At 52.2% G+C, this 15,249-nt stretch overlaps 1 protein-coding gene across 7 annotated transcripts in view; it reads left to right on the forward strand.

Moving 5' to 3' along the window:
• Wdr93 (WD repeat domain 93) overlaps positions 1-10,230 on the forward strand; it is a 54,262-nt gene extending 44,032 nt beyond the window's left edge. For all 7 annotated transcript variants that reach the window (XM_042278538.2, XM_042278543.2, XM_042278533.2 and 4 more), the window contains one exon: positions 9,927-10,230. In XM_042278538.2, coding sequence (XP_042134472.2) covers positions 9,927-10,026 — 100 coding nt within the window. In that variant the 3' untranslated portion in view covers positions 10,027-10,230. The remainder of the gene's footprint in view (positions 1-9,926) is intronic.
• Positions 10,231-15,249: the final 5,019 nt, after the last annotated feature.

Raw genomic sequence — 15,249 nt, forward strand, 5'->3', positions numbered from 1 at the left:
CTTGTCTAGAAAGGACAGCATTGCATTTGTACTGTCAGCTGTCAAGGCAAGGGCAGTTCTTTGCCCAGTAGGCCATTTTGTGCCAAGAAGACAAACTTCCAAATGGAAATGTCTTAGAAGCCCAACATTCTCTCGGGATCAAATTGGTGCAGCCAGGAGCAATTGTGTCTCATGTCAACAGAATTCTAAGTTATTTAGATGCCATATTCTCTAGGTCTATGAAGTGTTTGAAGATTACCTATCTATCTGAAATATATCTATGTATACCTAGAAGACTTAACTAACATGGCTACAAATATGATTATCATAGATGACTAATTATTAATCTATTTTTAATTATTCATTACAATTGGATAATTACATTTAAAAGGTATGGTTACCCCCATACCTTTTAAATGAGTTAAACATAATACCTCAAACAAGAATAGAAATATATATATATATATATATATATATATATATATATATATACAGTATAACAAAATTAACTTCAAGTTTGTATCAATAAACTAAAATTTATACCAATGTAAAACATTTTAAACATAAACTAAAATCTATACCAATGTAAAACATTTTAAACAAGTTGTTCTTTAAAAGTAGGTTCATTAATCTACCCTTTTATCTTATCATCTCTATATCCTCCTATATATCTGTATCATGGGGCCATGGTTCCGTCATGCTCAGACCTTGTTTACAGTGACCTCTGGTTCCTGCAAACCGTGTGCTACTTCTTCCTTGACGTTCCCTCTGCCTGGGTGGGAAGGGGGTGACAGAGATGTCAGTTTAGGGCTGAGCACTCTGCATTCACTTAATCTCTGCACTTGGACCAGTTGTGAATCTCTGTAGTGACTGCCACTTTTTGCCACTGCAAAAAAAAAACTTATTTACGAAGGCTGAGAGGTGCACTGATAATGTGGGTATAAAGATAAGTATTTAGAAAACAGTTTAATGCTATGTCCATTTAGCAAAATACCGTAGCAGTAAGTTCTCCCTTAGGGCCTATGACCTCCCCAGGGATGGGTCTCAGGTGAGGTTTACAGTACCAGGTATGAGCTCCCTTCTGTGGAGCGGGCCTCCAATCCAATTTTAACCATGGTTGGGTACCCCCATACCTTCATGCCACTGTCACACCAGTAGACACATCCTGACAAGCTGGTCGTTACTGTAGCTCTCAGGGTTCATGCTTTTCTCCGTGAGCAGCCTACAGAGCACTCTCTGGTACTATAGCTACTAGCCAGCAGGGAGGAAACTTCCAGTCCAGTACCAGCTTGATTTCTCCATATGCTATGATCAAAGTGTATGGTGTCTTCAAAGATGGTGTCTGACCATCAAGTTCCAGTGGGCAGCTAAGAACCGTGGCAGTGTCCTGTCGTGCTGAGGGGCAGGTATCTGGTACTCCCCGACAAACAGCTCCAAAGGACATGTCCCACATCTAGCACTGGGCTTCTGCCAGGAGCATTCTCTCTCTGTGCAGGGCCTACTCGGTTTAGATCAAGTCTTATCAGAACACAACTTTGCAGATAGCCTGTGGCTGCTTGTGTGCTACCATGGCCGAGGTAAGTAGTTGCCATGGAAACCACATGACTCTTGAGGTCTGAATTGTTTGCTCTTTGGCCATTTATAGGAAATGTTTGTCTACCACTGACCTTTGACCTCCTTTTCTCCATCATAGACGGTTATTATGGGCGAATTTCTCCTCTTTTATTTATTTCCACTTTCTCCAATCCTTTTGCTAGCTTTCCTTTCTGCTCAAAAAGCCCAGTGAATAGCGCTCAGACTTCTGGGAGGAACAGGAGTCTCTTCCAACCCATCTCACAGGACATTTTAGGGACGCAATGGTTCCTATGGCAGTCGGGCCACTTCTTTTAGGTGGGATGGGGTCATTGATGGGTCTCTGTAGCCTCAGCCCCGGCCTGACATTCCAGAGCTGTGTGACTCACAGGCCCATTCCCTTCCAAGACCTCTCTGTCCTCATAAAAAGCGGCCTGTGAGCTTCAGTGGTTTCTTCAGGCAAGTCCATCAGACTATTTCCCTGTTCTTCATTTAGACCCCTCCCCCAGGAAGTACAATGACCAAGCTATAGAGATTTGAGGCCAGACGGGTCTGGGCTTGAATTCTGACTCTCCCAGTTACCAGCTGTGAGACCTGACTGGTCACCTTTCAGAGCCTGTCTCCCTGCTCACTTAAAGTACAGCTACAGAGCACCTACCACCTGCCAGGCCATGCCATGGACATTTTGACTAGGTCTAACTTCTGGGGCTTGTAGGTGAGCTAGTACATACAAAAGTCAGGCAGGTTGTTTCTTAGCCACTGTTTCATTGCTGTGAAGGACACCAAGACCAGGGCAACTCTTTTTTTTTTTTTTTTTTTTTTTTTTTTTTTTTTTTTTTGGTGGTAGTGGTGCACGCCTTTAATCCCAGCTCAGGAAGCAGAGACAAGTGGATCTCTGTGAGTTTAAGGCCAGCCTGGTCTACATAGGAGTTCCAAGCTAGCCAGGGCTCCATAATGACACTGTGTTTAAGAAAGAAAAAAGCAAAGCAAAGCAAATAAGGACACCCTGGAATACAATGTCTAAAGCCTTCATCTTGGGCTTTATTCTGTCACATGACCCTCTCTAGAAAAAACAGAGGTGGGTAAGGAGCAGGGTCTGTGGATGTAGCTTGGTGGATGAGTATTAGTATGCACTAAGTCCTAAGTTGACCCTCAGCACCACATAAACCTGGTAGGGCAACTCTTATAAAGGAAAACATTTAACTGGGGCTTTTTTACAGTTTCAGAGGTTTAGTCCATTGTCATCACGGGGAGAACATGGAGGGGGGGGCATAGTTGGAGAAGCAGCTGAGAGCTACAGCTTGATCCCCAAAGGGAGGGAGAAAAAGACTTCTGAAACCTCCAAGCCCACCCCCAGTGACACTTCTTCCAAGAAGGCCACGCCTCCCGATCCTTCTAATCCTTTCAAATGGTGCCACTCCCTGGTGACTAAGCATTCAGTACGAGCCTATGGGGCCACTCTCATGTAAACTACCACAGGGTGTTTCCTCCAGAAATAGCAGGTATGATGTGCCCGCCCGTTAGAATCAGCATGCCTCAGGGCTGGAGAGATGAGTAGGAGGTTAAGAGAGCTTTGCTTCTGCAAAGGACTGGAGTTTGATTCCCAGCATCCACATGATAGCTCACAACTGCCTGTAACCCAAGTTCCAGAGGCTGTGACATCATCTTCTGTCCTCCGAGGGTACTGCATGCATGTAGTGCACACACATATATGCAGGCAAAACACTCACACGCATAAAATAAATCTAAAAGAATTTTTAAAAAATCAGAATGCCTGGGGGAAATCCTGAATATGACCACTAGGTGGCAGCACAGCTCCCCTCTGCTTTCTCTCTCACTGGGCACATCTACACTTTCCTCCCACTTTTCTAGAAAGGAAGAGCGGGTCTTTGCCTGCCGGGCTGGCTACCACCACTGAGCTGTGCTCCAGCCTCTTTCCTGCTTCGCCCTCCCTACGTTGTGCTGAGTGGCTTACGTGGCTCTCCGTATCTCATGGGAGGAAGTGTGCCCCTTGATGAAGAAAGAAGCGCGGTCTGGTCTCTTAGTTCTCGGAGGAGGAGGGGACTGTGGGAGAGGGGGCTGTTTGTCAACACCGCCGGGTTAGAGGTTTCGCAGCCCTGCTCAGGAGCTCTCGTTCTGGACCCTGGGGACCTGCTCTTTAGATGAATTTAGGGGAAAGTATCATGCTGTCTACACCGTACTTCTAAACTAGCCAGGGAAGTATTTATAGAGACGGAAAGGGAGAGTGATGAGCGATGATGAAATCGGGGGAAATGTTTAGAGTGCCAGGGAGCGAACGCTAAGGACGGCGAGTGTGGGTGAAGTTCACTGTGCTGTTGGCCCCCTTTGCACGGGCTTGACGGTTTTCCAAAGGAAAGACGGGGTGACACACTGCGGTTGACAGCGCCGTCCTGGTGTGGGGTCGGGAAGACGGGGAGCGCGCACTTGAACGAGCACTGGTGACAGTGGGTGATGAGCAGGTGTGCTGGTTTTCTTTGCGTTTTCCCTCTCTGCAACTTTCCTACAAAATGCCTCCGCTGCTTCGGCCAACAGACTGAAACAGTCGGGAAGGGGTGTCTCCAGCATGAGAACAGGCTGTGGCAGTGGGCTGGTGCTTGCCCAGGGCGTGGCCTGGAGCTGCTGGTGCTCCAGGGCCGGTTGGGTGCTCTGTGAACTCCCAGCGTAATGAGCTTGCTTCCGTCCATTTCTGTCTATTCTTAACCAACCCCCTCCCTTTAGTGATTAGAAAGGGTGACATTTCCCACTTTACCCAAAGGTCAGTAGACACCCACCTGTGGGTCCCGGCTGGAGTCTGGATAACTCACTTCCCTCTGGCCACAGACTGACATTTCTAACCAAGTGACCCTTAACCAAGTGATCTTGTCACAGATATCTGCTGAGCCCAACTTCAGCCCAGGAAAGTTGCCTTAAGAGTAGAACTATGGCTTAATAGAATCAGTTCCCACTGTTACAAAATGAACTTGGAAGCCAGGCATAGCAGCACATGTCTGTAACCTCAACGCTTGGGGAGCTGAGGCAGAAAGGTGAATCTGAGACCACCCTGGGCTACTTAGGGAAACCCTGTTCTAAAATCAGAAAGAAAATAAGAAGTGTGTGTGTGTGTGTATGTGTGTGTGTGTGTGTGTGTGTACATACTTGTAGAAATTTGAAAGACATGAATATGCAAAAAGAAACTTAAATAACCCATAACCTACCACCCAGATCATCAGCACTACACTAACGTCTCCTTCCTGGTCACTCCGCTCTGCATGCTCACCAAGTGAAGATCGTGTTGCTTGCTCACTCTCTTGTCTGAGTTTCTGTTGCTCCAGAATATAACTTTCTGTGAACGTGTGCATGTATGTGGATGTTCATCTGAGGATATGCATGCACATGTGTGGGGTGCCTGTAGAAGCCAGCGACGCAGGTGTTCTCCTCCTTACTCCATAGACACCATTCACCTTGGGTATCTATCTCTGGTTGGTTGGTGTGGTTTTTCAGGTTTGTTTTTATTGTACAGGTGTGTGTCTGTGTGTGTGGGTGTGTGTACACAAGAGTTCAGGTGCCCTAGGAGACCAGAGGTGTTGGATCCCTTGGAGCTGGAGTCACAGGCAGTTGCTAGCCACCTGACGTGGGTGCTGGGTATGAAACTGCCCAGAGGAGTACTTGCTCCTAACCACTGAGCCATCTCTCCAACACCGTGCCTTCGTTGGTTTGTTTTTTGAGACAGAGCCTTTCCCTGGCATGGGGCTTGCCCACTAGGTGAGGCTGGCTAACCTCTGAGCCCCAGGGCTCTGTTGGTCTCCCCCTTCCCAGCACTGGGATCACAAGTGTACACCACCACTCCTGGGGTCCAACTTGGGTCTCCGTGGCTGCACAGCAAACCCTGTGCAGATGGACCGCTCTCCCAGCCCCTCTTTCCAGAGGCAACTTTATTGTGCTGTCAGCTTCCCGGCGGCGGCACTGTAATAAGACGCCTGAGATTGGCTTGCAGTTCTGCAGATGTCAGCCCACGGTCATTGGACGGTTGCTGGGAGTCTGTGGTGAGGCAGCACAGTGAGGAGCATGGGGCGGATAAGACTGCACCCCATGACACTCAAAGCAAAAGGAGGAGGAGGAGAGGCTGGGGTCCCACAATCCCCTTTGAGGCACACCCCCAATAACCAGACCCCCACTGAGCCCACCTCTTAATGTGTCCCCACTTCCCATAGCACCACACTGGGGACAGCCTGTATCACACGGACCTCTAGGGCCGCTCGGCACCCAAGTCACAGCATTTGTAAATGTGGTTCCCATGACCATTTTCTATGGGATGGATGTGTGCGGCTTACTTCCTGCCTCTGTGATTCGGCTGCTTGGATAAGGAGGAAGACCGTTCTTTCTGCCCTGCCCTCTATCTCTGGAACGCTGAGGCCATCCTGAACCCCAGCAGGGATGGAAGGGACTCTTGGTTCCTGCCTCTCTCCCTTCAGCACAGTTAGCTCCTGGGTTCCAGCCCAGCCTCTCCCTGGAAAGGCCCCAGCAGCTGGCCGGAGTGCAGAGGGCCAAAGGCCCAGGGACCTTTTACAGAGAAGAGGGCCGCCATCAGCAGGGAGGACCAGCATGGCATTGTGGGCCAGAGACTGGGCTTGGGCCTCATGGCAGTGCGAATGCTGAAGAACGTGTGTGAGCTGGAGGGGGCACAGTGTGCTGGGGGCAGGCCAGCTCCCCGCTTACCTGAGGGTCAGACTTGCCGGAGCCTTTACCGGGCTCTGAGCTCGGTATTTGAGGCACATGCTTTGGTCATGTCACACACAGCCTGTTTTGCTTGCTTTGAGACATAACATCCAGGGCTGCAGAGGGTAACCCCACAATGCTGGGTGGGGAGAGTCCTCTGACATGCGGGGTGTTGGAGTACACACATGTTCACACCTTTATGCTGTCCCTAGCTGTCAGGTCACCTCTACACACACACACACACACACACACACACACACACACACACACACACACACACACACACAGCTTTTGTTTCCCTTCTGTCTGTCTCTATTATCTTTTCTGCTTATTCCTTATATCTGAAGTTAATTGTCACTCAACCCAAATCTAGGTGAAGCAGGGCTGGAGGGTTGGCTCAGTGGTTAAGGGCACCGCTGCTCTTCCCGAGGACCTGAGTTTGGTTCCCAGCGCCCACATGCCTGTAACTCCAGTTCCAGGGGATCTGATGCCCTCTTCTGGCCTCTGTGGCACCAGGCACACATGTGGTGCACATACATGCATGGAGGCAGAACGTGCACACAAATCTCTAACAACCTGGGTGACACAGTGAGAGCCCACGTGGTGACGGATTCAGGTCTCAGACTTGCAGTAGTTTGTCCAGATCTCTTTCACAGAGCTTCAGCGGGACTTCTGCAAACAGCCAGCATGAACCGAGCCTGCCTTTAGAGCCCGGCAAGGAGGCCAGGTCACACTGACCGTGCTCCCCTCCCGGTAGGCCACTGTTCTCGGCAGGCAGGCTCCTAGGTCACCATTTCCACAGTCCTGGACTCCCTGTCTGTTTTGGCGTCCCCATCTCTAGCCAGGACAAACTTTTGGTTAGCTTGGAGAATGCCAGAAACCAGACAGGAGCAAAAGCTTCCTCCTCTTTCCTGTCAAATACCCGCCCGGCAAGACCCAGGCGGTGCCGCTGGCTGCCAGGGCTGGGCTTCTGGGTGGCCCAGGGTCTCCACCCCAATAACCCTTCATCTGCGAACTCACTGGTGGGCTAACCCACTGCCGAATTAGCTCCCTGGTGATCCATCCGGTCACCCGATAGTAGCACCACTAACTGGGGGCCAAGCTTTTGACACATGAACCTTGGGGGATGCTTTGATGTAAATGGCTTGCTACCACACACCTTGTTGTGTCTTGCCCCCAAACAATGAGGAACAATTGAAGTTCTCTACCATCGTGAAGAGAGGACCCCTGTGTGGGGGTGATGGAGAGGAGGGGGGTCACTCCTGGAGAGCCTTGTGGGGTTCTCTTGCCAGGTAGTAGCAGCCTGTATGAACGAGGCGGCCTCCCCCTTCTTCCTCAAGGAATCGCACTGTAGGTGGCGGTGGCCACTCTGGATGATCCAGCTGCCTCTACTCTGGGGCTCCCATAGTCTCTGCCTTAGCTTGTCCCTTGCTGCCTTCTCGGGGTCCCCAAAGTCACCCCGTCTGCTCTCCACGATTCTTGACTCAGACACAGAAGTCTGCTCACGCCCCAGGCTGAGAGCTGCTCCTCAGTCTCAGGCCCCAGTACACCTTCTTCCCGAAGCTTGGGCCCTCCCACATCTCCCACTCCATCTGGTGGCAGCCCCCTGCCTCCCCCTCTCTTCCTGGCACAGGCTTGTCCTTGTCAGGAGATAACGGTCAGCCTGTTCCCATATGGGCAAACAAACAAGCAGCTGTCCTCTTAGCTCCAGACCAGAGCCCAGAGGGCTCCTGGGAGTGCAGGCCGCAAGCCACAGAGTGGCCGGAAGCTGCTTGGCTAAGTGGGCCGGCCTTCCTGCAGGCCAGCTTCTCAGAGGTGAAACTTTAGGGTTTGGTGACAGACACATCTGAGTCCCCTGGCCTTCCCCTCTCCCACACAGACTGCAGGAACAGAGTCAGAAATGCACAGAGAGTAGTCTGTATGGCTTTAATCTGGAACTGAGGAGCGAAATCCCACTGCCAGGATTGTGCTTCTCTCCTGTTGTGAAACTTGGCCAGCATCTTTTCAACTTTGTCTGTCGATTGGAAGAGTTCTTTGTCAGCCAGGCATGTCGGCACATGCCTGTAATATCAGCACTCAGGGGACAGAGGCAAGTGAGGCCAGCCTGGTTTACATAGCAAGTGTCAGCCCAGCCAGGGCTACATAGTGAGATCCTTTCTGGGAACACACACACACACACACACACACACACACACACACACACACACACACCTCCCTATTTTGTCTTTGGGGAAACCAGGAACCTGGAAACACCTCACCTAGACCCTAAACTACCATACATGTCTCAGAGCCAGCTTTGCCTCGTGTCTCCCTTGGGTTTGGTTTGTCCCCTGTCCTTAATAAAGACTTTCCACATCCAACTCGGTCTGAAATGCGGCTGTGGCCCGTGAGCCAGGAGGGACAGTGTGGGAGTCTGACTCTGGCACCTACTAGCAGTCACTATGGCAAACCTCAGAGACCTTTGAAAACGGACTGAGGTGTATAAAGAAAGCATGGGTGGCAGGGCCTTTAATCCCGGGTAGAGGCAGACAGGTCTGTGAGTTCAAGGCCAGCCTGGTTTATGGAGTGAGTTCCAGGACAGCCAGAGCTACACAGAGAAACCCTGTCTGGAAAAATGATTAAAAAAACAGTAACAAAACAAAGCACAGTCTCTGTTTGTTGCCAGGTCCAGAGAGAAAGCCAATGAGGCATGCTGAGCATGCACTAATCTTATAAATCTTAACAAAGACTATTTTTTAGAGCCAGGCATGGTAACACAAACCTTAATCCAAGCACTTTGGAGGTAGAGGCAGAGGCAGGTGGATCTCTATGAGTTCAAAGTTAGCCTGGTCTACATAGTGAGTTCCAGGACAGCCAACTGTATATACTGGTTTTTAAATTTTGTTGATTTGTTTTGATAGGTATGGAACAAGGGCCTTGGGAATGCTGGGCAGGTGCTCTGTTGCTGAGCCAAATCACCAGCCCTTGATAGTCCGTGGTATTTCCTGTTAGCTCTCTTGAAAAAGGAAATTTTATAAATTGTGTGCATGTGTGTGCTCTTGTCTACGTATGTACCACAAGCATATATGTGTCCGTGAGGGCCACGTCCCCAGAACTGGTGTTGTAGGTGATTGTGAGCTGTCTCACGTGGGTGCCGGGAGCCAGACCTGGGTCCTCTGTGGAGCAGTGAGCACTCATAACCTCTGAGCCGCCTCTCCAGCCCCTGAATTCTCACTTCTAAAAGTCTGGCCTTAGACCTCAGACCTCTCCAGATGTGAGTCACAGTGTGTACTTAGGTCTGGTTTCTGCCACTCAGTGTTTGCCTTGCTGTAGCGCGCATGATCACCTTCCTTTAGAAGGCTGGATGATTCCCGTGGGTGTCCCGCGTGTGCCCCGGCTCCTGGGCGCCCATCTTAGAAGGCAGAGTAATTCCCGTGGGTGTCCCGCGTGTGCCCCGGCTCCTGGGCGCCCATCTTCATCGCCTGCGCCGGAGAGCAGCAGGCCCGCCATTCTCAGTAACTGTCTTCCTGTGGCACGTCAGGCTGAGGGGACAGAGGTGAAGCCAGTGTGCCACCTTCCAGAGTTTCCTGCTTGAACGCTCAGGACAGCCAGGGGACCGGGGGACCGGGGGACCGGGTGGCTGGGGCGGCAGCCCTCATTGCTGGTTGTGTGGCCCTCAGCTTCCAAAAGCTGTCCAAGACCCAGGCGAGAGGTTATGAGCCATGGATGCGGCTGCGGAGGTACTCCATTATTCTCCACAAAGAAAACTTAAAGAAGTGACCACGCTGCGACGCCAAGGGAGTCTCCACCCCGACAGCCACTCCCCAGGACACCAGGAAGGCAAAAAGACGGTGACAGAGAGCCACACGCAAAGCTTGGTACTTCCACGGAGCCAGCGGGGCCAGCGGACTTTGAGGACCCTCGAATACTGAGTGCCTCGTGGAGGCTGAGCTGTATCACTCCAATAAACAGTCTGTCAACTGCTGTGCGTGCCTCATCACTGCCCCCAGCCCTGCCTCTGCCGGGCCCAGCTCCTGGATCCCCAAGTCTAGTGAGGACCCCTAGGTACGAGCCACTCCCCTGAAGCAAGCCAGCCAGCCTGGCAGCTACGGGGTGGCCCTTTTCTGTCCCCCTGGAAGCAGTTAGTTCTTCACAGACTCTCGGAAGGGCCGGTGTGTGGCACTGTGGGGAAGGAGGCGTTTAGCATGACCAAGGTGCCCCGGGTTAGGTGCCCCAGGAGGAAGAAAACCAAGGGGGGGGCAGAAGAGTGGAGGTGAGCGGTGGGATAACCTTCGGTCACACAGATTTGGGAGGCAGGGTCAGAGAGTCGGGACCTGGTGGGAGATGGGCCACCGGGTGTCCTGGGGAAGTGAGGGGATAGAGAGGCGGCTGGCTCTTTTTCAGAACTGCTCTTCCGAGGAGAACGCCACTCTCCCCGCGGCTCAGGGAAATAAATGTCTGTCTTTCTGAGGACACCATGTGGTCATGTTGAGAACTGCAGGACGCTACCTCCCAGCCCGGCCCTGGGCTTGCCCAGGGGCTCCCTTCGGGGATTTGACCGACCTTGTGGGTCCGTGCTGCTGCTTCGTGGTGCCCCTCCCTCCTCTCCTGGCCACATGTCTTGCCCTGGTTGGCACTGGTACCGACCGTCCAAATGTCCCCCGTAACACTGCGCTCTGTCCTCTCTCTCTGTCAATAGAAATGAGAGCTCAGCACACGGCCCCTGCCTTCCTCCCATTCCTTTCCCCTTTTCCTCCGTCTCCCCCCTGCTCCTCTCTTTCTGAAAGATCAAAGAAGCAGAGCAAGCCACAGCCACCACCTCTCACCTCACCAACTCCTCAGCCTGAAAGAGCGAGAGTTCCTGTCTCCTCCTGCCTTATATTCCTTTCTCTGTCCAGCCATATCACTTCCTGTCTCAACCTTCCTAGTGCTGGGATTAAAGGTGTGCATCACCACTGCCTGCCTCTGTTTCTCTTTTAGACTGGATTAATCTTGTGTAGCCCAGTGTGGCCTTGAACTCACAGAAATCCAGATGGATCTCTGCCTCCCCAGTGCTAAGATTTAAGGTGTGTGCCACCACTGCCTGACCTCTATGGCTAACTCTGTGGTGGCTGGCTCTGTCCTCTGATCTTCAGGCAAGCTTTATTTCCTAGATTACAAACAATTTATCACCACACTCCCCCTCCCTTTTTCCTCTTTCCCTTCTCCCCTCCCCCTCTTCCCTCCTTCCCTCCCCCTCTCTCCCTCTCCATCACCTTCTCTTCTTCTCTCCTTTCCTCTCCCTCCCTTTACCCTTTCCTCCCTCCCCCTTCCCCTCCTTCCCCCCCCCCCCCACCTCTCTCCCTCTCTCCCTTCTCTTCCCTGACAGCACTTCCTTGAGATGAGGTGGCAGCCTTTGGGACTTTAGTCTTAACTTAGTACAGCACTCACATGCTCAGAGCCAGGCTTCAGGAGGGGCGTGTGTGCCTCACACTTCAGCCCTTCATCACTGTCCTTGGCTCACGGTGTGTGTGTGTGTGTGTGTGTGTGTGTGTGTGTGTGTGTGTGTGTGTCACAGACCCCAGTTACATTGGTTGGAACAACCTCCAACAGTCTGATCGACTTTCCAACAAGCCAGACGCCTCAGTCAAAGGGGCTGGGCTGGCTGAAGGAGCAACCAGGCAGGAGGTAGCATGTGAGTTTCCCTCGTCTCCCCCAGCCCCACTTCCTCTCAGCCAGGCTCTCAGCTAGGGTGAGCACCCGTGGGTGGCACACACAGTACCCAGGCACAAACAGCATCCATGGCACCCAGGGTACAAAAATGGCCTGGGGAAGGATACACACAGCACACGCTGCTCATGTCTCTTTTTGTGACTCCAGCGGAGTCCCCAGCCTGCCTCCCCTTGGCCTGGATGTGGTTATATGATGTAGGTGACACAGGTCTATGGTACAAGTCTATCCCTGGGGGGACGATAGAGGTCTGTGTCCCCCAGACTTCAAACTGCCCAGGGAGGGAGAGCTATGTGAGGAAGGGTAAATGGAAGGGATCCTGAGCAGTGTCCTGCTAGCTGTGACTACCGTCATGTCTGCCCGTGGCACGGCCTCTTTACTTCCTGTGTGTAGAACGGAATAGGGAGCCTGAAATTCCAAGGCATCCATAATGAGGACCGGAGAAAAGGAGCCAGACCTGGCAAAGCCCTCTCCAGGCTCTGAGGGCTCAAGACACTATCTAGGGGCCAGGGTGCCATCACTGAGGAGGAAGCCGGTGGTTCCAAGAGAGCTGCTTCCCCTGGACGACAGAGGCCCCAAGGAACATCGAGAGCCGAGCAGTGCTCAGGTGATGCACACAGCGCCCAGGTACAAAACTCAATGTAGCATCCCCTCTCAGTGGGACCCGCGCCAGAGGGAAGGTATGGATAAAGCCTTCAGGCTTGGCCCCAGAACAAACAGGGCTTTGTGGTTAGATGAGGCTAACCCTTAGCTCTCCAGGTCTCTGGGTTTCACAAGCCCGCTGTGAAAGTAAGTGGGCTTTATCCACCATGTGTGACCAGAAAATCTGATCTCGCCCACACGCAGCTAGTCTCATTGGCCACTTTCTCATTCTCTCTGAGGACCCCATCCACCCCGTTTCTCTTCTACCTGGTGGTAAGCCAAACTCTCCAGCCTGCTCAGGGACCATCCATGCCGGGCTGATGAGGACACTGTTGCCCGACACCCCTCTTCCTCTGCCCCGCCTTCAGATGGCACCCTTATGTCCTCAGATGACAATGGCCTAAGTACCAGTTTATTCTTCGTGTGCATGGGTGTCCCAGTGCCCCCACAAGCATGCCTGGTGCCCACAGAGGCCAGAAGAGGGTGTCAGACTCTAGTTACAGGCTGAGGTCACAGGCAGCTGTGAGCTCCCATGTGGGCACTGGGAATCGAACCTAGGTTCTCTGGAAGAGCAGCCAGTGCTCTTAATCAGATCAGATGGAGAAAGCAGCTCCCTCACTGGAAGGAAGGTGCTGGGGCCAGCAGGGTTCAGAGGGGGCTGTCTCGGGCTGGTAGCCATGTCCTTGTGCCCAGCTTCCTGGCCTGACTCTTGACCCCTCCAGACCCTGCAAAGGACTGGAAATTGAGGTTCTGTCTAGCACACAGGCTCCAGACTCAATCCCAGTGCAGACTTTGGCAATCTGTAGGGCCTGTGAGCCTCATCCTTCCTTATATCTGCCCATCATTAAGATGAGTCTTTAACTGGGATATCTCTTAGGCTGGCTGAGAACCGGGCGACAGGCTCCCCCACCATCTGGCTTGGGGTGCCCGCCGGGGCTGTTGTCCTCATTATGGACTGGCACTTGGAGTCTGCTCTAGGTGCTGATTGGGTCAGGAAGGGGGGATGGGGCCTGGGGGCAGTGGGAGGTGACCCTTTTCTATCGACAATCCTGGGTCTCAGCCACTATTAGCAGGGACCTGTTAATGAAAATTCACACCCAGGTGCTAATAAACAGTGGGCTGCTCCCAGGTCCCTCAGAGGAGAGGCCCTCTGCAGGGAAGGGGCTGGCCGATGAGCTCCACTTATCTGTGAAAAGACTTGCTAATAACTTTAATTCCCCATCCTAAAACACTGGGCCTTTGCCTTCTGAGCACTGGGATCAAAGGTGTACCTCCACATCTGGCCAGTAGCTTCTTTTTGGAGGTGATAAAAGTACTCCAAAATCAGTGAGACTAGCCGCACAACTCTTATGAATATGCCAGCATCTCTTATGAATATGCCAGTTGTGCTTTTTTAAACAAACATGAGCCTCTTGTGGGGGCACATATCTGTCACCACAGCACTCCTGGGGATCAGGAGTTGAAGCTGAATGACACTCTATCTCAAAACAAACAAAACCAAGAAACAAAATCTGAGCTTGGTGATATATCTCAATAAAATGCTTATTTAAAAAAATAAACAAATACCAAGTCCCGACTTTCTGACAGTTGAGGGGAAGGAAGAGCTGTTGCCCCTAAGAGTGGGCCCTTGGTAGAGGCTACTGTGAGTTGAGTGCCCCCACGGGGCTGTTCTCTGCAGCCCACTGGTCGGCTGATGCCAGTCTCTCAATGGGCTCCAAGTGCGTGTCTTCTCGGCTGCTTATTCCCGATCTGAATTCCACCAGCCCAGGTCAGCAGTCAACAAGTCTTTCACCTCACCCTAGCCAGGCCTCCAAGGGGCCATGATCACATCAACTCCGCTCTCCTACAAATGTTCTCTCTCGGGGTTGGGGATTTAGCTCAGTGTGGTAGAGCACTTGCTAGGCAAGCTCAAGGCCCTGGGTTCGGTCCTCCGCTCTCCTACAAATGTTCTCTCTCGGGGTTGGGGATTTAGCTCAGTGTGGTAGAGCACTTGCTAGGCAAGCTCAAGGCCCTGGGTTCCGTCCTCAGCTCCGGGGGCGGGAATGTTATCTCTTTCTCCAAGCCACATGGGAGAATCAGGTCCGGGGACAGTGTCCCTGGTGCCGCAGCCCAGCCGCCCAGAACGAAGACATGGCACTATCCTCCCGTGGCTGAGCACTCCAATGCCCAAGTCCTACATGGGTCGGAGGCTTACTTGACCTTTATGCTTCTGTAAAATATATGGAAAGGTCACCAAGGCACAATACACACTAACGGAGTTGGATTTTCTACAGAAGTATTCTGCGTTTATCCAGTTCCTAAGTTGGAAAAAGATGAACTACCTCCTGCCACCTTCTCTCAGGAAGCCCCACCCACTCCACCCTACCCCGCCCCTCCCAGACTGACCCACAGATAGCCGTGGACCAGGGGTAGAAGAAGACGGGGCTCCAGGCCTGTGTTTCCAGGCTGAAGACGAAAGACTCCCTCTCAGCAAACCCATGCTAGCTTTCCTGCCGCGTACCAGAACTTTCACCAAGATATGTGGGCTCGTGCATATAATCCCAGCATGAGTTTGGGCCAGCCTGGGCCTTACAGTGTGAGTTTCTGGAGGAGGAACGGAAGGAAGGACAAGGGACGGGGGCGGACGGGACACACAAACACCAAATGACACCA

The sequence above is a fragment of the Peromyscus maniculatus genome, chromosome 1 (assembly GCF_049852395.1).
Source record: "Peromyscus maniculatus bairdii isolate BWxNUB_F1_BW_parent chromosome 1, HU_Pman_BW_mat_3.1, whole genome shotgun sequence".
NCBI lineage: Eukaryota > Metazoa > Chordata > Mammalia > Rodentia > Cricetidae > Peromyscus > Peromyscus maniculatus.